At 41.0% G+C, this 20,790-nt stretch overlaps 2 protein-coding genes across 3 annotated transcripts; one reads left to right on the top strand and one right to left on the bottom strand.

Moving 5' to 3' along the window:
- Window positions 1–80: 80 nt before the first annotated feature.
- Window positions 81–9,070, top strand: mrpl4 (mitochondrial ribosomal protein L4). Its single transcript, XM_030050569.1, has 9 exons — window positions 81–330; window positions 2,858–2,939; window positions 4,017–4,188; window positions 5,116–5,167; window positions 5,920–6,037; window positions 6,644–6,750; window positions 7,921–8,030; window positions 8,239–8,312; window positions 8,801–9,070. The coding sequence occupies exons 1-9, from the start codon at window positions 283–285 to the stop codon at window positions 8,944–8,946; spliced, it is 909 nt and encodes a 302-aa protein (XP_029906429.1). The 5' UTR covers window positions 81–282; the 3' UTR covers window positions 8,947–9,070.
- Window positions 9,071–9,087: 17 nt separating this feature from the next.
- Window positions 9,088–19,512, bottom strand: hyls1 (HYLS1 centriolar and ciliogenesis associated). Of its 2 annotated transcripts, XM_030050558.1 has the most exons (12): window positions 19,380–19,512; window positions 18,476–18,624; window positions 17,772–17,879; window positions 17,472–17,542; window positions 16,660–16,889; window positions 16,233–16,288; window positions 12,677–12,855; window positions 10,979–11,018; window positions 10,838–10,889; window positions 10,587–10,668; window positions 9,788–9,814; window positions 9,088–9,255 (listed from the first exon to the last, which is right to left on the bottom strand). In XM_030050558.1, the coding sequence occupies exons 2-12, from the start codon at window positions 18,573–18,575 to the stop codon at window positions 9,121–9,123; spliced, it is 1,080 nt and encodes a 359-aa protein (XP_029906418.1). In that variant the 5' UTR covers window positions 18,576–18,624; window positions 19,380–19,512; the 3' UTR covers window positions 9,088–9,120. The 2 variants fall into 2 exon arrangements, with proteins under 2 accessions (XP_029906418.1, XP_029906410.1); XM_030050550.1 differs by lacking the exons at window positions 16,233–16,288; window positions 16,660–16,889; window positions 17,472–17,542; ... (1 more) ...; window positions 18,476–18,624; window positions 19,380–19,512 and adding an exon at window positions 14,066–15,171.
- Window positions 19,513–20,790: the final 1,278 nt, after the last annotated feature.

Here is a 20,790-nt window from a genome sequence, read left to right as displayed (position 1 = left end):
GTGTGCGGTTGTGCAACTTGTGTAAAATAAACGCATCATCATGTAATTCGCCTCCAAACCGCTGGATGGCACCACCACCGCCTCCACCTGACGTCATCACCGCGCGCCACCACCAAACAGCAGCAGTGACAGCAGCACATGACCTTCCGTGGATCCAGCATCGCAGAAACAAACCTCAGATTACGATAATCTCCCGCAGATTGGGATGATTTTGCAGCGCGAGGCGGAGGAAGCTCCTGTCGCTTAAACTCGTCCGACACAAACCCCGACAAAAAAAAAAAAATGTTACGATTTTCTCTGCTGGTTTGCGGCAGAAGCGTCGCCAGGAGGGTGAGTCGCCTCGAGCCAACATCCAAAACATGTCATCACTCACATGTGGTGTTATCAAATGTCACCATATACACAGAATTTAATATGAACCAATCATAAGGCATGAAGCTGAGGATGAAGTGCACACACAGGGAGCTGATGATGATGATGATGATGATGATGATGATGATGATGATGATGATGATGATGATGATGATGGACGCCCGTGGCAGATTACACACAGCGCTCTGCACCACCACCATCAGTATTGTTTGATTATTTTAGATAATTGCTTTATTTTGGTTAGATTTTGATCACAACTTTTTCTTTTTTTAATTATTATTTGTTTAGTTTGTGTTTTGTCGTTTTGGTTTGGCATGTTTAGTTTTGCATAATTAGTTTTGTTTATTTGTTTACCTTGGGTTTGTTAAGGCTGGGCACCAAGGCTCCATAGGTGAGGGCAGGTGTAGGACCAGGATGCACCAGAGCAAATAAACCGTTTAAAAACATGGAAACTGGGAATGGACAACAGATGTAAATCATGTCCCTGGGGTTTAGTGTTTACAGGTTTATTTACAAATCATTTATAATACACAAATGCAATTACAATTAAGATACGTTCTGTAAAATGGGACTCCCCAGAAGCTATCTGTGGCTTATGAACAGGGGCCCAAACACTAAATAACAACTATACATTACAAAACAGTTCCTTATTTCTACCTAATTTAACTTAACCTAAACACTAAGACCTCCTCAGATTCCCTGGGTACAGAGAGATTCACACACAACCAGCACATCAGTTATTGGTACATGAGAAATACATACGTTCATACCTACACACGTACATTCAAGAGAGCAGCTCATCATTTAAATCCTCAGCTGTTTTTAGCAGTTTCATAATAAATAAAGTTAGACATAATTTAGCAGCAATTTTTTTGTTTTAACCTCTTTTGAAAACAGAGATGCAGACTCTTTTATAGTGCTGTCAATCTCATTCCAAATGTTTGGACCTTTACAGGTCATACTAAAACATGCAGAGGTGGCAAAAGTACTGACATTCTGTACTTAAGTAGAAGTAAAGATACTTGTGTGAGAAAAGACTCTGGTAAAAGTAGAAGTACCAATTCAACTTCTTTACTCAAGTAAAAGTAAGAAAGTACAGGCTCTGAAATGTACTTAAGTACAAAAGTAAAAAGTAAAAATGATTTTTTTTTTTTTACCATTAATGATACATATACCTTTTTGATAACTTTTTGACGAAAAAAAAGTTCAGGACACACAAAACAGGTACTTTTCCTCTTTTATTAACAACCTGCAAAGTGCTGGTACAGAGAGAATGAAAATCACGCAACAGCGTGAGAGGGGCTTCAGCGTTAATGTTAATTTTTACCACGGATCTTTTGTAGCACAGAGGAGATATGCTGCTCAAACACTCGGTATGTAGTGTTAGTGTATATTTATGAGTTGTAGAACATAATAAATTATCTTGAAGGAATAGATGTTTACCAGTAAGCTTGACTCCAACAATTTAACAATATGTTAAATTATTATTTGTTTTAATAATGTAAATTACTTATCAAACAGACCTAACAATTCAACTACCAGTGAATGAGCAGTAGTATGCATGTGATAACATAGATTGAAAAATTAGCCGAAGTGATACCTCTTCTCTGAATAGACAAGCTAAGCCAGTGTGCTGCTGTTAGCCAGTGAAAATAGCGCGGAGTGGCAACTCTTCAGTTTGTTACACAATCTATGTCAGTGCGCTGCTGTAGCCTGGACAGTTTCTTTACCTTTTGTTCTCGTACGGTGCCGGTGCAGGTGTTGTGATGTTTTTCTTGGTGGTAAGGAGCCCGCCCGCCCCCACCAAAAAGAGAGAGAGAGGGAGAGAGAAGTAACGAGCCTGTTTTGACAATGTAAGGAGTAAAAGTACAGATATTTGTGTTCAAATGTAGGGAGTAAAAGTAAAAAGTTGGCAGAAAATTAAATACTCAAGTAAAGTACAGATACCTGAAAAATCTACTTAAGTACGGTAACGAAGTATTTGTACTTCGTTACTTCCCACCTCTGAAAACATGTACATTTCAGTTTCCTTTTCTTTCCCTTTAAAAGTTGTTTTCCCCTTGTGTTGTGTTCATGAGTGGGAAAATAAATTGGAATGAGATGACAGAGTCTGTCATTGAGTCTAAATATGACGTTATACATGACACAGGCATTATGAAAAATGTTACACTCAGTAAGCTTCAGACGTTTATAACCATAAAAAAGAGGATCAGAGGGAGCATTAAATTTGCTCCATGATGTAACTCGTATTACTTTCTTTTGTAAGATCAGTGATTTCTCAACATAACTTGGATATGTGTTACACCATAAAACATTACAGTAATTTAAGTGAGGCACAAACAGAGACCGGTACAGAGTTAGTGGCAGTGGCCCTTTATTTGTCTGTTTGATTGAAGTTTGTTTTGGAGAAATGTTCAGTAAGTGGCCGCTGCAGTGAGGACGGTGTTGTGGTGTTTCCTCTGACCGAGCGTTTCCTCCTCCTCAGTTCACCTCGACGTTCTCCGGTGAGAGCGCGCTGCCGTCCAACCTGCTGCTGCCCTCCAACCTCATAGATCCTTCCAGAACAAGTAAGTTGAGGCGTGTGGATCTGGACCGGCTGATATGCTGGTCTGACAGCAGGATCCGGCTTCTCTCTCTCCTCCTTCCTTTTCATATCCGAGTGGAGAATCCCTGAAGCAGCTGTCAGAGCAGTGTCAGAGTTTAGAACAGGATGCAGCAGCTTTTGCAGAAAATGATCCAGACTGGAAAGATTTCTCTGGGGTTTCTGACGGGAGAACCAACAGGATAGTGCTGCCTTACAAGTGTGGTTTATTCTTTCGAAGCTGGTTTTTATTTTGCACGCTGAACAAGAGCTCAGTTGGTAAATATGAACTCATACATGACTTGATGGATGTTGTTGCAGTTCCACCTGGTTTCCAACCGAGTCATTGATCACTTAAAGGCAGAATGAACAGGATTTTCCTCCAAAAAACAAACAAACAAACAAACAAAAAAAAAAACACAATGTATAGACTCATACAAAAATAATCCCTCTCTGTCATCACTGATCAATCAATCTATCAAATTTTATTTATATAGCACCTTTCAAACAAATGCATGATATTCAAGGTGCTTTACATCTTGATTGACAAATAAGCATAAAATAAGAAGTGAAAGGACAAGGAGACCGATGCACACTCATAAAATATGGTTAATTTAAAATAAATGAATAAATAAATAAATAAAAATAAAATAAAATAAAATACTGAATAAAATATTTAAAAAAAAACACACAAAAAATCACAGCGCAGCACCATGCCAGATCAGTAACACCCCATCCAATAGAAAGCTACGAAACTCGAAAAAGGAAATCTAAGCAAAATGCCGAGTGGACAAAGCTCGTTCCACAGTGAGAGTGAATCTGAGGTTGGCTTTCACCTAGCTCTGAGGGAGAGGGTTTTTTTTTTTTCCTAGAACAGCAATGTTACATTTTGGGCGGTCATTTACTTCCATCGCCATCCTAGGAAATGAAATCTCACTGCTGGCAGTTAGCTTAGCGAGAGAGGAGGAGCCAACCGACAAATCCAACTCATCCTGCTGTTATCATTTCAGAAAGTCAGAAAGTCTTTATCTCTCTCTCTCTCTCGCTCCCTCCCTCCCTGCAGAGCGGTCTCGTCCTCCTCCAGACTGCCCCCTTCCTGTCCTGAGGAGGTGCGACGCCGCCGTCCCGTCTCACCTGCGTCCCGTCCGGTCGTGGGTGGAGAGTCTGCAGGATCAGGAGGGCGAGCCGCTCGGTTTGGCCGAGCTGCACCCCGACGTCTTTGCCGCGCCGCCCAGGTCAGGATCACACACGAAAAAACTCACAAATTTATGGGAAAAAAGCATGAAAATTCTGAGATTATAAAATCTCAATTTTACAAGAAAAAAAACAAAAGAAACCAACAATATTGTATTCATGTGAACCGGCCCGAGTCACAGGAATGTCTCTTCCATGTATGAGTTTTTTTTCTCATAAATGTACGGTTGTTTTTTCATAAAATTACAACTTTAATTTTTGGAAAATATCTGGGTTTGTTTCAGGTAAATTTATTTTACTTTAATCTTGGAAACACTGGTTTTGTTTTATCAGAATATTACTCACCACCTCGGCTCTATAATTTTTTTCTCCTCCCCACAGTGGCCCTGATTTGCCGTCGTACATTTCAGCTGCAGATTTATCGAGAAAAACAAAAACAAACCTGCGTCCACTTTGTGTAAATATTATTTCATGTGCAGAATAACTTCTTCTGCTTAATGAATTTAATAACTTCCTGTTCCTGACACGACATTTTGATATCGAGTTAAATGCCAAATAGGATCTGTAGATAATCTGGACTCTTTTCTGCACTTTTTTTTTTTTTTTTTATCGTGTTTGATTTTCTGTTTCCACACAAAAAAAAAAAAAAAAAATCCATCGTGTTTGTTTTGTTTCCAAAGCTACAGCGTGCAGCAGATAAAACAGATTAACTACAGAATGTAAAAACACTAACTGAAGCCTTCAAATCTAATCTAATCTAATCTAATCTAATCTAATCAAAAGAGAGCAAGATGTGAACAAAGCTTGGTCATTTGAATGTGAAACTTGACGTCATCCTGATGTCAGTGAATATTAAACTGCTGTCAGACGCCGACCACACTCTTCACATCCAGGCTAAACGCTTTGAAAATGTGAAATGGATAATCTGTGGGATTACAGGTTGAAAGTATATATATTTTTTCCTCCAGGATCGACATTCTGCAGGAGGTGGAACTGTGGCAGAGAAACTACAAGAGGATCGTAAGTGTGACTCGCTCTCAGAGAAAAACTCAGTTAATCTGAAATGTTTTATGTTGTGATGGAAATATCTGGGTGCCCTTTTTTTTTTTTTTTAAGCCATATCCAAAACTCACTGAATCAGACGCGTAGCAGTTAAATAAACAGTTAGACAGTTAGATTTAAAGTCATAATCTGTCTCCTATAGCCAGTAATAACCGACTGATATGGGAGTTTTGAGACACGATACTGTTTTTAAAGGGGAAAAATTCACAGATGAGCCTGATTTGGCTGATGATATTGTGAATTTTTGAGCTGCAATGAAAACAAACCTCATGTATGTGAATTATGCAGCGATTTTTTTTTTTTTGCACCGACATGACTCTGCAGGGGATCTCAGAGCGCCGACCATAACCAAAAAACTTGATTTAAAGAATATTCAGCATTATTACACATTGTCAAGCAATTCTAGTAAGAGCTAAATAATATACATACATACATATACATATATAACTTGAATTAAGAAAGAGGATTAAATATTCAATACTAAATTACCAAAAGCATCTTGATCTACGTTTTATGTTTAAAAAAAAAAAAAAAAAAAAACAGTTTCAGTATCAGTCAGCACACATGCTGATGCTGGTATGGTCCCAGTGTGTGTGTGTGTGTGTGTGTGTGTTATTGGTGGATATCGGCTGATTTATCGGTCAGGCTCTGATATCCGGATCATAAAGCTTGCTGGCTCTAAAACTGGCTCCGCCCTCTGAACTCCTCAGCGTCACGCCAACACCAAGGTGCGGTCGGAGGTTCGGGGCGGCGGCAGGAAACCATGGCGACAGAAAGGAGGCGGGCGAGCTCGCCACGGCAGCATCAGGTCGCCCATATGGAGAGGAGGTGAGGATACCTGCTGCATATTGACTCTGCTCTGAGGCCAAGCGCTCAGCTCCTTGTGTGTTCATTTTCAGTTTTAAAATGTGTGTGTGTGTGTGTGTGTGTGTGTGTACGTGCTACAATGCCTGTTAGGAAACTGCTCAGTTGTTGGGAGAAGCTAAAAATCTTTATTTATGAACATGGGCTCAAAACCTTTACTCATGACACAATTTGACTTTACTATTTTATTTGTTTTATTATATCTCACTTTTATTTGACATATTTTAGTTTTTATTTTGTTGTAACATATCCTGCTCTACCTTTTTCTATCTCCTTTTTCTGTTTTTATTACCCATCTTCATATGTATTTGTGTATATATTAATGATATGCATTAGTGCTTCTCTTTTTGGTATTGCCATTTTTAAAAAATCATTCCTCACAGATACAAAAGAATTATTAGTACAAAAGATAATAGTTGGCCCCTTTATTCCTTTATGATTTTTTTAAATCAGTCAACAATTCATTTGTTAGAGTTGACAGGGAAGTGCAGGATGTCACATGACCTTCTCCAGTTGATTTTGTGTGTGTGTGTGTGTGTGTGTGTGTGTGTGTGTGTGTGTGTGTTCCAGGCGGGGTGTGTCACGGCCCCAGAGGCCCCAGCAGTTATTACTACATGCTGCCCATGAAAGTGCGAGTGATGGGACTCAAGGTGGCGCTCAGCTCCAAGATGGGCCAGGTGACTCACCTTTCATTAAAAAAAAACAAAAAAAAAACCTCTTAAACTCAGTTCCAGCAGGTTTGTGTGATGACATGATGCGTTCAAACATAGGTGCAAATCCCGGGGGGGTCAAGTGGTCAGTGTCCCCCCACTTTTAAGAGACGTCCCCTCCACTTTTCAAAGCCCCCCCCCCCCCCGTTTCTGTCATGCTGACAGCTAACTCCCAAAGTTAAATTCCGTAGTGTGCAATGGTGTCGCGCGCGCGTGTTTGCGCGCATGTTAAAATGTTTTATTTTTGCTCCAAACACATTGATTGTAGTACTGGATAACTGTCTAAAACCTTAAAATGGAAAAAAAAAAAACACTCCACAGAATCCCACAGATTTTCCTCCTGAATCACCACAGAAAACCAGAAAAAAGTTTGCAGATTCTGTTTGGGCTTGTATATAATTAATAACTCATCTAAACAGGCACGACTGCCCTCACTCAGAACAGATCTGTGTTGAATGTGGGCCAAGTCATACATGTGAAGCAGCTGAAGGAGATGTGCTCAGGTGTCTTCAGTGTTAACCCACCTGACAGCAGACAGATGGACAGAAAGCTACTCATGTGCAGTTGAATGTGCAAATTGCACTTACAGAATTATTCAATATTGTGGAAAAATGTGGCAAATTCATTTGATTGCAAACTGTGTCATGAACATAATAGAAATGAAAAGCCAAGCCATAAAAGACTATCACTGCACTTGCCTTTTGATATGTTTTGTGAAAATAAAACAAATGAAAGAGAGAAGTAATCAAGTATCATTAATGTTGTCATTTTGTCAACTGGCCCCTGGCCCCTTGCCATTTTCCTAAAGTGGCCCCCAGGTTCAGGTATTTGAGTATCCCTGCCCTGGAGCCTGCCAAAATAATTAATAGGCTGCTTATGTAGGCACAGTGGCCACAGAGGGCGCAGACTGGTGACGTGTAGTGTATAGCGTGCGACTATTCCAGCGTGTGCATTTTATATTTTACATTGGTTAATATTGGTGTACCCCCCTCTTTAGAGAAATTGAGGACTTGACCCCCCCCCCCAGTGGTGGAGTCAGATTTGCGCCCCTGCGTTCAAACCCTTTTCCCCCGTAAGCAAACCGCCTTCCTGCTGCCTGTTTATAACCTGAAGGCTTGCATTTTTTTTTTTTTGCAGGACTACCTTCACATCGTGGACTCCCTGGACATCCCGACTCCGGACCCCCAGTACCTGCTGGACCTCATCCGACACAGATACTGGGGGGAGTCCGTGCTGCTGGTGGATGTGTGAGTATAAATATAATGTTCATGTGCAGAAAATATCTCCAGGAAGCAATAAATTAAATAACAGCCAAAGAAAATCTGCTGTTTGAATGCTTACTGTTCACTGTTTTGCACTTTACATTAAAAAACTCGATGCTGTAAACACACAGGAGGCGCACTGAGGCTGAGCTGCTGTCTGACTGTCTGTTGTTTGTCTGTTTGTTGCTTCCAGAGCGGAGGAGCTTCCTGAAAACATCCTCAGGGCCACAGAGAGCTTGAAGACGGTGAACATCATCCCAGCCATCGGTCAGTTGTTTAAAGATACCGACTGTAGAGGCTTAACAGAGATGAACGCATTAAAGACACCAGGAAATGAACAGATTGGTTTTTTTAAACACCACCACCATTGGATAAAACTGCTCCTCTCCTGAGCTAATTTGCATTGTCATTTCATGGAGTCTTTTATTCTGAAGAGTCTATTTACTCTGAACAAACAGGCATCACTGCTAAGCCTCTACACTGCATTTTACATAGTGTGACACACCAGGTTGGATTGGATTTGGAGGGAAATCTGCTGGATTATGACGATCGAGTGATACAGCAGACTGTGGAAAAATAAAACAAATAATCTAAAGATGTACAAAAAAATCAAAATAAGTCTAACTGGATGTTCTAAAGTCCAAAGACGCAGCGCAGGAGCAGGAAACTGAGCCTTTTGTTAACTTTGTATGATACTGTGTGTTTGTCAGTATAAAAGTGTTTAAATGTGTGTGTGTGTGTGTTTGGTCCGTCAGGCCTGAACGTCCACAGCATGCTGAAGCACGAGGCGCTCGTCCTCACCCTGGACGCCGTCAGGTTTCTGGAGGAGAAGCTGCTGTGGCACGACGAGCGCCACACGCCGCTCTACCCGTTCAAGCTGCCCTACTCCGACTTCCCGTAGGCGCCGCTCCCGACAGGACAGGATGTGTAATATATGAACGGACTCTGTTGTTTTCATTATGTTTATTATGTCTGACAGGAAAAAAAAAGAACTCATGAATAAATAATAAAACTGGTAAAACCAATACAAAGTTGTATTAAAAAGTATCTAAAAGGCATGTGCAGGGCTTAAGGCCTAAAATCGATAAGCGGGCCGGCCCGGCAGGAGGCCGTTGGCTAAATCGTTCCTGATCTCCCAGCGGAGGGCGGAGCGCTTCTTCTCTGTTGGCACGACGTAGGTGTTGGGCACATAGACTCTCCGAGGTTTAGGCTGCAAGGAAGAAGAAACCGGCCTCAGTGTCAGCTGGGAGACGAGCCTCTTGTGAGGAATTTTTAAAACTACACAAAGAAGCTTCATATGGCTGGGAGAGGTGTCGCCTTTAAAGTGTATTTCAAATCCACATGATCCACTGTGTGAATCAGACAGCTTCAGAGCTGCTGGAAGGTGTATTTTCTTTGTTTGACAGAGCCAGGCTAATGACTCCCATAGACTTCAAGTCTTTATGCTAAGCTAACAGGAAATGCTACCCACAGGAACTGAACCACTAGTCTCAGTCTGAGGAAGGGGGTAAAAAGGGGATTCTGCCCAAAAATGTTGGAATATTCCTTTAAACGTCTAACTCCCAGGTATCATGTAATAAATGTTACAAAAAGTAAATGTACTGTCAGCTGGGGTGAGAGCACTGAAGTGTCCATCACTTCCTGTGGGGGTGAAATACCCAAACCTGACAGAATTTGATTTGGGCAATTTTTTTTCCCACAGTCTATGCACAAATCTACTGTGTTGAGATGCAAATACTCACAGGTGGAGGCTGGTACGCCAGCTGCTCCTGAAGAGAGAAACGTAATACGTTGTAATTCAATAACAGAATAACAGCTCACCATATTCAACATGAATCATAATTAACACACACACTGCAATTTCATTTTAGCAACGGATTTACAGTTGTACAAATGCAACAGCAGAATGTTTGTCAGTCTGCAGGTTGTAAACATCTCCCCAGACTAAGGCTGCAATCTTGAAATCACATGAGCTGAAAGTTTGTGATGAAGGTAAAATGTCAAACAAAAGGATTTTAAATGTATTGTGATGTATGCCAGATATGAAAATATGCTTGTTTGGTTCAGACCCAGGCCAAAAACAAAACAACAACGACATCATTACTGTAACACTTTTTCAGTGAAAATGGAAATTATGATCCAAAAACTAACATTCCCATTAAAATCATAAATCATACTGCAGTCACTTTTTTTTTTTTTTTTTATCTTTGCAATATGACATTTTTATCCTATTATTTAGTCCTGTCCATAACCAAAGCCTCATTTACAGAGCTGGGGTTTAGTTGGGCAGAGAACAAAATGAACTAAATTTATGAATGAATGAATCAATATGAGGGTTTGGAAACTGAACACACACTGCACTGTGAGATGGTCTTAAAGGCTAACACCAGTGTAAATATAAATAAATAAATACATACATATACACAGGTGGGCTGAGACATTTCATGGCTACAGAACCTGAACTGAACTGGTTTTCTGTTTTAAAGAGCTGCACGGCTCCACAAGCCTCAACACAACGTTAAGGTGTTTGTTTTTCCGTACCTGGATCTCCTTACGAATGGCTTTCATGTCCGTTTCTCCTGGAAGCTTGAACATTTTCCAGAGCTGCTTGTACTGGAAATACCTGCAGAGACCAGACAGCCACATGATCAGCTTACACACGTTTGGCACGGTAAACAGCTGAGACACACACACACACACACACACACACACACACACACACACACTCCTCAGCTGACATGGCCGAGCCCAGCACCTTTCATCAGTGTCAGTGCAGCTCTGATGTGACTCACCTGTCCACGGGGTCGCTCTTCTTTAACCTCTGCTTCACCACAGGACGGATGACTGAAACAATCATTTGATGAGGTTATAATAAGGTTTTAAATGATGAAACATGAATATACAGTGATGCATTAAATCTGTTGTTGACTTACAGGACTTGGATCTGGGCCTGAAGTCACTTTTCATTCGAGCCTGAAATGAAACGACAACTTTAATGAGTAAAGAGTGACTTTCAATGACAAATCATCATCTTCAAGATTATCTTAATTCTTCATGTGTGGGAGGCAGTCAGTTTCAGAGGCACCATCAGCATAAAACCAGAACAGGTTACTCTCTCACACATTTTTGCTCAACAGTGAACCAACACACTGCGTGCCAGAACTGAAACAGTGTCTGTTCATGTAAGTTGCCCAACTAAAAGCAGATTACCTGAAGTCTGATCTGACTTTAAACCCACCGCTCTCCAAAAACACAAGGCAATCATCAAACCACCAGACGTCTATTAATTCACCCGCTAGAGCCGGGCAAAAGAAAAACTATATTGGGAATCAGTGACGAGCTGAATCTATTGCTGGTTAAAGTACACTACTCACAAAAAGTTAGGGATATTTGGCTTTTGGGTGAAATTTATTGAAAATATAAAAAGTTCACGCTACAGTGATATTATATCATGAAAGTAGGGCATTTAAGTAGAAGCATACACTGGTGATTTCCTCATCTCAAACAATTTCTTGAAACAAAAGCCAACAACAGTGGTGGATATACCACAACAAAAAATGTCAGTGTCAATAACTTGTCATGTGCCCTTGAGCATCAATTACAGCTTGACAACGACGTCTCCTGCTGTTCACAAGTCGACTTATTGTCTGCTGAGGCATGGCATCCCACTCTTCTTGAAGGGCGGCCCTCAGGACATTGAGGTTCTGGGGTACAGAGCTCCGAGCCTCTACACGGCGACTCAGCTGATCCCATAGGTTTTCTATGGGATGCAGGTCTGGAGAAAGTGCAGGCCACTCCATCTGAGGTACCCCAGTCTCCAGCAGCCGTTCCCTAATGATACGACCTCGATGAGCTGGAGCATCAAACACCTGATGTGAATTTTGCCGTTAAACTCCTTGTTAGAGAACAGCAACTTGTGCAAAAAGTACTGAAACATTGAACAGTTGGACATGTGCATTCAAAAGTTTACAGAAGGTCACATTAAGTTCACCTGTAAAGGTTAGAATGCATTTTAGGTTCATCCTGAAATTTCACCCGAAAGCCGAATATCCCTAACTTTTTGTGAGTAGTGTATGTTTTTTTTTGGTCATTTTTTGACAATCTAAAAGTGTCCTCAGTTTTCCCACCAATGCTTAATTTCAAATGCCACACTTCACGTTACAGTGACCTTGTTTCTCTCCCGATGTCACAACAGTTCCACCTGCCAACTGCTAAAGAAAAGTTCATCATGATGAACCTTTCACCAAGTATCCATCACTGGGATGGGAAGCTCTCAACTATGTTTTTCCTGCAGATTTTCCACTGTTTCCACTTATGTTGACTCACTTCAGTGCTGCAATGCTACGAACGGCCAAAATACACGATATGCCAGCTCCAAACACTGTAGCTCCACAGTCAGTCAGAATGAAGCGACACATCAACCCAGTGTCACATCTGCAGACTTTGTTGCTGTCAGGTGGAAACCCCATATGTCCAAAATGTGGAGTTTAAGTGCTTAAGAGCAACAGGTTCCATTCATATCAGAAAATCTGAAGGATTTTTTTCTGAAGTCTGAGGATGTTCCAGCTGAAGGTGGTTTTCGCGTGAGAGCAGTTTGTCTAACAGAGCATCCTGGGAGCTGCAGGACTCACCATGCCTCTGATGTAGGACTCAAAGGCCGTGAGAGAGAGTCCGTCGCTGTCTGAGCTCTGGCCGTCGCTGGGACTGTCGCTCGGGCTGGTCACGTCCTCGCTCTCCGTCTCAGAGTCGTGTTGTGTCGTCGCCGAAACGTGAAGCTCCGCCAGCCGCTCCTCCAGGCCGCTCGCTGCGTCTGCGGGGACGGACAGACCACAGAGTTACTGTCAGCGTTATCCTCTATCAGGCTTTTATGTTTTTATTCAGTTTGTGGGATACACAACTTTATGGTGTAATTATGAGTTGCTTTTCAACGCGGCCTGCAGAGTGTTACATGTGCAGCGATTTGGAGGCTCATTCTGTTTCCTCTGGTCAGATGTTTCCATCCAGGCGGGGCATTCAAAGGGGGATTTTCAAAGTGAGAGTCGCCATATTGTTTCAGGGAAGGTTCATGAAGGATTTAGAATGAACTGATCCATTATTAATTATCAAAAGGAGACCAAGCTGTAGAACTGTCATTCGGTTATCATGTGAATTGGTTAGATAAGGGTTCAGAGAGGGTTCTGGGGAATTAACTGTTAATTTAACTACCTTTCTAAACTTTCTCAGACGAATAATCAGTTAGCAACCAATTATAAAATTTATCACCAATTATTTTGATACTGGATAATTAGTTCTCAGTCATTTTAAGAGGAAAATTTACAAATTCTCTGACTCCAGCATCTCAAATGTTAACATTTTCTGGTTTCTTTAGTCCTCTTTCACAATAAACTAAATATCTTTGGATTGAGGACTGTTGGTTGGGACAAAACAAGATACCTGAGGACATCACCTTGGTCTGTGGGAAATTTTTAACCATTTTATGGACCTAACAACTAATTGATTAATCAAGAAAATAATCAACAGATAAATCAATAATGAAAATAATCGTTAACTTTGTGAACTATTAAATTTCTGTGTCCAGCAGGAAGTGGAGAGTGATCCACGTTTTCACAACCAGCAGTGACTGCCCGCTGGTTGACTTGACGCACCAGTTTGGAGTCTCTATAGGAGACTGAGGAGATGTAACATCTCTATGCGCTAAAAAGGCAGAAAGTCCAATTGCTTTGATTTCTAACATATTACACCGAGCATTAAGTGAAACATTTGTGCATTTGGGGCATTTTCCAATTTGACACCATATTTCAGGGTGATATTTGACCAATTATCCAATATCCATTACAAGTCAGTGTAGTCCCACTATAGGAATATGCATTTTAGACATAAAAGGCTGACAAAGAGCAACGATCAGGACATTTGGGAGTGTAATGGAGGAGAAAGACAACATGGTAACCGCCTGATATCACAACACTGACGCTGGCTCAAACTTATTCTGATGCAAATGGCAGGGAGAGCAAAACATTTACCCTTCTTGGGTCTTCGGTTCCCTTCGAAAGTCTCGTACATTTTGTCCGTGTATGTCCAACGGCTGAAATCCACTTTGGAATCAATGAACTTGATGTCCTTATTGCTGGACTGCTCCTCTGGATCCTCCATCTCCGCTTGGTGTGCGACTCCTTTCTCCACCTTATCTTCCTCTTCAAGGCGCTGCTGCTCCTCTGACGCCTGCTCTTCATCCTCTTCATCCTCACTTCTATCTTCCAAATGCTCGTTACCCGTAAGGAAGTTGTCGTCTTCTTCCTCAGATCTTGCCCTTGTAACCGCTTTGTTGTGCCACTCTGCGTACAGATCCTGATACAACTTGTCAAATTTCCTTTCATGTGTCGGGCTTTTAGCTTGTTCTGCCTCATCGGTGTGGTGGTCGTCATTCTCTGATTTCATACCTGCGATGCGTCTGTCATCCATCTCTGAAAGAAAGGGGTCATCTTCAAAACACCAGCTCAAGTTGGTTTGATATTTGCTGTCTTCCAACGCGGTCCGAGGTCGAGTCTCTTTGCAGTCCGGCGTGCACGTGGGCTCCATAAAATCCCCGCCATAGTTACTCAGAGATAAATCGTCCTCCTCATCGTCTCTCACCTCGGAAAGACCCTCCTGGCTCTCCTGGTCAAACTCTGTTATGGTGTGGTCGTCCCTGCAGTCGACTCCCTCCTGCTCCTCTGGTCTGTAGGTGCCGTAGCCGGAGGTCAGCATACTCAGAGCTGGACTGTCAGTGCTGCTGCAGCTTTCTCCATCACCCTTTTCCTCCTCGTTCCCCTCCGAAGCCTCTCTGCTGGTGTTTCCCTGTTTGTCCAGCCCGGGCTGATCCACCTCTGACGGGGCTTGGTAATCATTATCTGTCCCCACGGCAGGTTTGGAGTCTTCCTGGTAAACCACTCTCTCGATTTCCTCCTCCTCCTCCTCCTCGTCCCGCTCGCTCCTGTCAGACCAGAAAGAGGAGCCGAGGGAGTTCTTGTCGCCCTCGCTCTCCTCGTCCCACTGGGTGTTATACATTTTGTACATGGTGGCGAAGAGAACAGGCCTTACGCTCCTGCTGAGGTGTGTGTGGAGTCTGTGATCTGTTCAAGGCAGATGGCTTAAGGCAAGAGCTCTAAGAGGATTAGCTCATACCTAAGAGCCTCAACGGTGTACTATTCTTATTTCTCTGCACCTGCTGAAACAGTGCCGGCTGCTGGTCAACAGGGGGACTGCAGCTCTGCCTTTTTGTGCCATCCAAGCATGAGCCGAGAACATTTAATCCACCCATTGCACTCCATATAATCCCATTCCAAAATGCTTCACATCCCACTTCTGGGAAGATCTCTTACCTAAAATTAGCTCCTCAATTGTTCCTGTTCCTGAAATTTGTTGCTCAAAATGTCAAAAATGCACCAGGGTGTCTACAGGTGTCGGAGATTTAAATTGAATGCTTTTTAATACATTTTGAGACAAATTTTAATGAAATTTAAGACTATTTTTTAGACAAATACTTTTTTGATATTCAAATAAGCACAGCAGGTACACATCAAGGTAAGTACTACACATTTGGTCCAGTGTATAAATCAGTTTTTGAAAAGGACAGCCTCCTTTATGTTACGTTTTAAGATCACATGGCAACTGGGACAGGTAAGTACAAAGATTTTCTTGGATTTCTCTCTTCAGGTAAATATGACAGGTAAGTATAAAGTGAGCAGGGTTAATGCAGAATGGACATTTTCCTTACAGCTAACTGCAGCCAGTCAGTATAAAATATTTAGAGGTAGACAGAGTGTATAATGTTAACTGTGATGCAGGAGAACACGACTAATTTGGACAAAATAGATACAGACTTAGATGAAAGTAATTCAAATTTAAGACTATTTAATTGCTTTCATGGCCTGATATTTATACAAAAAGTTTTCAGAATTTTTAAAGACCTGCAGACACCCTGTGTATGTCATCATATGGTCTAAAATGTGTTATTTTTTCTATATAAATATTCTGACAGAGAGTGTTCCCTGTAACATAATATATATGTTGTTATTGGGGGTCTCTGTCATGTCACATTTTTGTGACGTGACATTTAGTTAAACTGAAAAGACAGATATCTCCCTTTGGAGCAAAAACTCTTCAAACACCATAAAGACTGAAATATCGAAACAATTAAGTCTGTCTTACCTAAGTCTTCGCTGTACACCGACTCGTCACAGATGAGCGACTGTCCTTTGTGTTTCCTTTATGTGTGAGGGGGGAAAAAAATACAATAGTGATGTTTTTTCAGTTTCAACAATGCAAAAATCTTCAGTCAGTGCAAAGCTCCAATTCAGATGGTTAAAGGATTTGGGACTTTTGGCACGGGTCACTTTCTGTTATGCAGAAAAATCATCTGCAAGGTACTGTGACCTTGGGTAGGGGAAAATATATTACAATGTATTACAAGTGTACATTAATTGTACAGGAGAGTGGAAAAAGAGTTTTTTGTTTTAATAAATGGACCAGCCTTCTGCAGGTGAGATAAAAAAGTTCATTTCAGTCACTAACCTGAATGCTGGTTTGTAAAAATCAAATCAGTGAGGTGGTGTGTGTGATGGATAAATGCAGGTACCTCAGGACTTTCCTCTTGATGAAGTGTCGGCTGTGGGCTCCTCTGTCCGGGCTGGGTGTGTGGCGGTCGCTGGGTGTGTGGCGGTCGCTGGGCGGCGGGGGCGGGGCATCCTCGGGGTCCCGGGTGCGAGGGGATGACAAGCACGTGGGAAGCTTTGGGGCCACGGAGTGCCGAGCGTACGAGTCGCGGTATTCCCAGCTCGTTCCATACTTTTGACAGGAAGTGAGAGCCTGTGTTGGGAATAACACGGAGCATTAATCAATCGCTTGTCATCATGTAAATCAGGCTTTCCTTGATACAAATACACATCAGAAGAGCTTGGGAGTATTTATTTTTGTTTACAATTCTGATTTAGTGCCAATAATATTTCTCTGTTATGTAAGTGTCAAATCAGCTGATTAAAACCACTAATCAAATCAGACATCTTGCCATTTATACACAGTGTCTTTGATTGTGAATGACAGACCAAATCCTGACATTTGCTGTTTATGTTTTAGATCACTGAGACATTTTCTCATATCAAACTCCATTGCAGCTGCTGGGAATATCTCAGTGTAACCTGTCTTCATCGACACTTGACCAGTTATCAGTGGAAATATGAAAAAGACACCACCAAAAAAACAAAATTAACTGAGAGCAATGCAAGACATATTTTCAGTAGCTGAATTTTTAAATAGTAGAAAATATGTCTTGCATTGCAGGTGTTTTAGGGGGGATTTTTTTTTTAAACAAAGCTGCAGAAAGGTAGACAAAGTATTATACATTCAAGCTTTATTACATTCATAGCCAGTTGTGATGCAGTGTACACGTACCTGTCTGCATACTGGTTCACCAGTGTGCAGGAAAAACCCAGAATCAGGACTTCCAGTAGCACACAGGTCAACTGTGAAGAGAATTACAGAATTAGCCAACTAGCCTATAACAGCAACTAATGCAAAAATAAAAATGTTTCTTACTATAACATCATAATTACATGACTCATGTCTGCTTTTTGACATTTATTTTGTTGCTTTAACTCTATAACACTTTGCACTCTTAAAGAAAAACTCTCTATAAGAATAGTTGTTATAATGACAAAGAACAGAGTGCAGGATTCGGCTCAGAGCGCTCACCTTTCTCTTTAGTGAAGGCGGGAGGACCTGATTGGGAGCGAGGCGGCTGAGGTGTGCTGGGCGAGGCCAGGCTCTTCCACTCTTCACATCGAATCAGTTCATCCAAATCTAATGTTGCAGTTAAGAGTGGCATAATTACAGCAGGTACTGCTCTGCCCATGGTATTAGATCTCAGGTCTCATTTATCAAGCAAAACACACGAGCATTTGTACACAGATCATTTTACACATACACCATTAAAGCTATTTCTGCTTAAAATGAGACCAGAACGAGTCACTGGAAGCTGCTGGCAAACATATTTTATCCATAGCAACTCGCAATCTTGTACACACATGGAAATAATGAAAATAAAGATACATGAGCGCAGATGATTCAGGCCAGGAGGTATGTACAAGCAGGGGCGCCATATATGGGGGAAAAGTTAGGACAATTCCAAGGGCCCTTGCCTGACAGGGGCCCCAAAAAATAGATAAAAACTAATATAAAATGATTAAATCATCATCATAATTTTTTTTTTCCATGGGGCCCAAAATTCCTGGCGGCGCCCCTGTGTACAAGTAATGTTAACAATATGATAAAAAAAAAAAAAAACTATGTACAACTTAATAGGCCTATATGATAAGGCAAATATTTGTGTTACATTAAAAAAAATGACATTAGACAACAACACAGACAGACCTATAGACAGATAGATAAAGTCTAACCTCGTTTGAATTGACGCAGCCTGTGTTTTGGTATATTTCTGTAACCTAATAAGGCCAGTTGTTCCTGAATTTCATCTTCTGAGAAATCCAGGTTGTCCATGGTGTCATCACAGCAGGCGGAACAGCAGAGAAGCTATGCTACAAGAAACCTGGATTAAAAAATAAATAAATAAATAAATACAAATACAAATAAACACATAGTAAACGTTGCATCTATTCTACTGAACACAAACACACACTTTATTTAACAGCTATCTTACAGATATTTGAACCAAACTCATTAGATAAAACCGTTTGGCAATGTCCATGTCCTGTTATTGTAACAAAAAGTAATTTCCCCCTGGGGATCAATAAAGTATTCTGATTCTGATTCTAATTCTGATTCTGATCCAGTAATGTGTCACGTTAATGAGCCCCTGCTTATTGACCAACTGATAAACATAGGAAAAATACATGAAACACGAACTTGTCAATCAAGTCCCAATATTAAATTCGGCATATATACTATAAGATGAATTTAGCGTTAATTTCTTTTTTCGCCCATTCTTCCCGGTCGTTTTCCATCCAAATACGCAAGCGTCTCTCCGTTAAGGACAGTCATGTTAGTGAACACTATAACATGGATTTACATTACATTAAGTGCTGCTTTGTGGATCTGCTATGAGCCGAATTTACCACAAGACTCTAACGATCTTTAAAAAGTCCTAAAATGAGTTTTAAGTGTTGCGTGTTTGCTGATAAACGAGGTGATATTACATGAGCAGATTTTCTGAATGGAGTCTGGTGCGGCGTTCACTACATACGGCAATGCGGCTAATAACACATCAAAGCATCAAGTTAAGTTCCTTTAACGTGAATAAACAATGTTAGCTGGGTAGACAATATTGACGATATAACTTCTCACCTGTATGCTGACAGTTTCGGTGTTATAATAAATGCATGATGTAAACGTTAACGCTGTAATTTTAGCTCCAAACAAAGGCGTGTCGCGCTGTTTACACGGCCAGGCTGCCAAGACAACAGCCGTTAAGTTAAAATGCTTTGAATGCGACGCTTGCTCATTCACTTCCGGTCTCTTTTTAGCCTCGTTTAAACAACAGCGCCCCCTAGAAATATGTGTGCGTGGAGGACCGCAGGGCTTCACGGTGAGGTTTCCTTGCAAGTAGGCCTGGTTTTAGGTTAAAAATTAAACTTAGGGATTTTAATCTACTTTATGGCCTTACAGGAAAGTCACTGTTTAATTAAACGATCTGCAAAGAAATTAGACCCAATTTAACCTTGGGGATCAATGAATTATTTCTGATTCTGGTCCCTCTGCTGACCTGTTCATTTAAATGCAGGCACATTTTGCACATCCCATGTTGCTGTAGGCTCATTTCATTCATTATTTTTCCTCGTCCTCTTTCCGATTTCAGCATATATATGATTTATCTATTTTTGTATTGTAGATATTTCATTTTCTTTGTTGTCTCGTGCACATTTTAATTTTGTTTTCATGTCAACCACAGGATCCACTGCCTACAGCTACACCACACACCCTCTTAATATTGGAATATAGATAGATAGATAGATAGATAGATAGATAGATAGATAGATAGATAGATAGATAGATAGATAGATTAACTTTATTGATCCCATATTGGAAAATTCTTGTGTTCAGCAGCAGACATTGCATAGGAACAATAGTACACTACCCAAAATATACCTATCAGCACTAGAAGAGAGAGAGAGATATGTCTTAAGAGGAATAAAACAGAGCAAATAACAAAATAAATAAAGTTGATTGATACACAGAATATAGGGGGAAAAAACCTACCCCATAAGAGTAATTAAAAAAAAAATACTAAAATGAACCTATAGACCTTTCAGCCTTATGTATAATGAAATATATCTGCACAATAAATAATAACAACAAGAAATCTTTGTATGGTCCTCTTATATTAAAAAGCACCTTAAACCATGCAAGATGTGACACCTTCAATGTCCCAACATAAAAATGTAAAAATGACTGAATGCGCTGATCTCTAATATTTCTCACAGCTCCTCCATTCAGAACTATTCCTACTTTTAAAGAAAAAAAAAGTTTTATATTGGTATAAATGTATTGATAAGAAGGCAGGTTCACGTTAGTATTCACCCGGAGCTTCGTCTGTCACGTCTTCTAATATCTCCGGCTCATGTGAGGAGTTTCTGTGAGGCAGGAGCAGGAATGTGAAGCGTCTCTCCTCCCTCCGGCCCTCCTCCAACCAGCCCGCAGCTCCTCATCCATAATCATGACTTTTTAATGGTACATCCTCTGTCCTCGGCCAGCGGAG

Source organism: Myripristis murdjan, chromosome 1 (genome assembly GCF_902150065.1).
Source record: "Myripristis murdjan chromosome 1, fMyrMur1.1, whole genome shotgun sequence".
Lineage (NCBI taxonomy): Eukaryota > Metazoa > Chordata > Actinopteri > Holocentriformes > Holocentridae > Myripristis > Myripristis murdjan.
The sequence above is the reverse complement of the archived record's forward strand: the minus strand, read 5'-3'. Positions and strand labels throughout refer to the sequence as shown.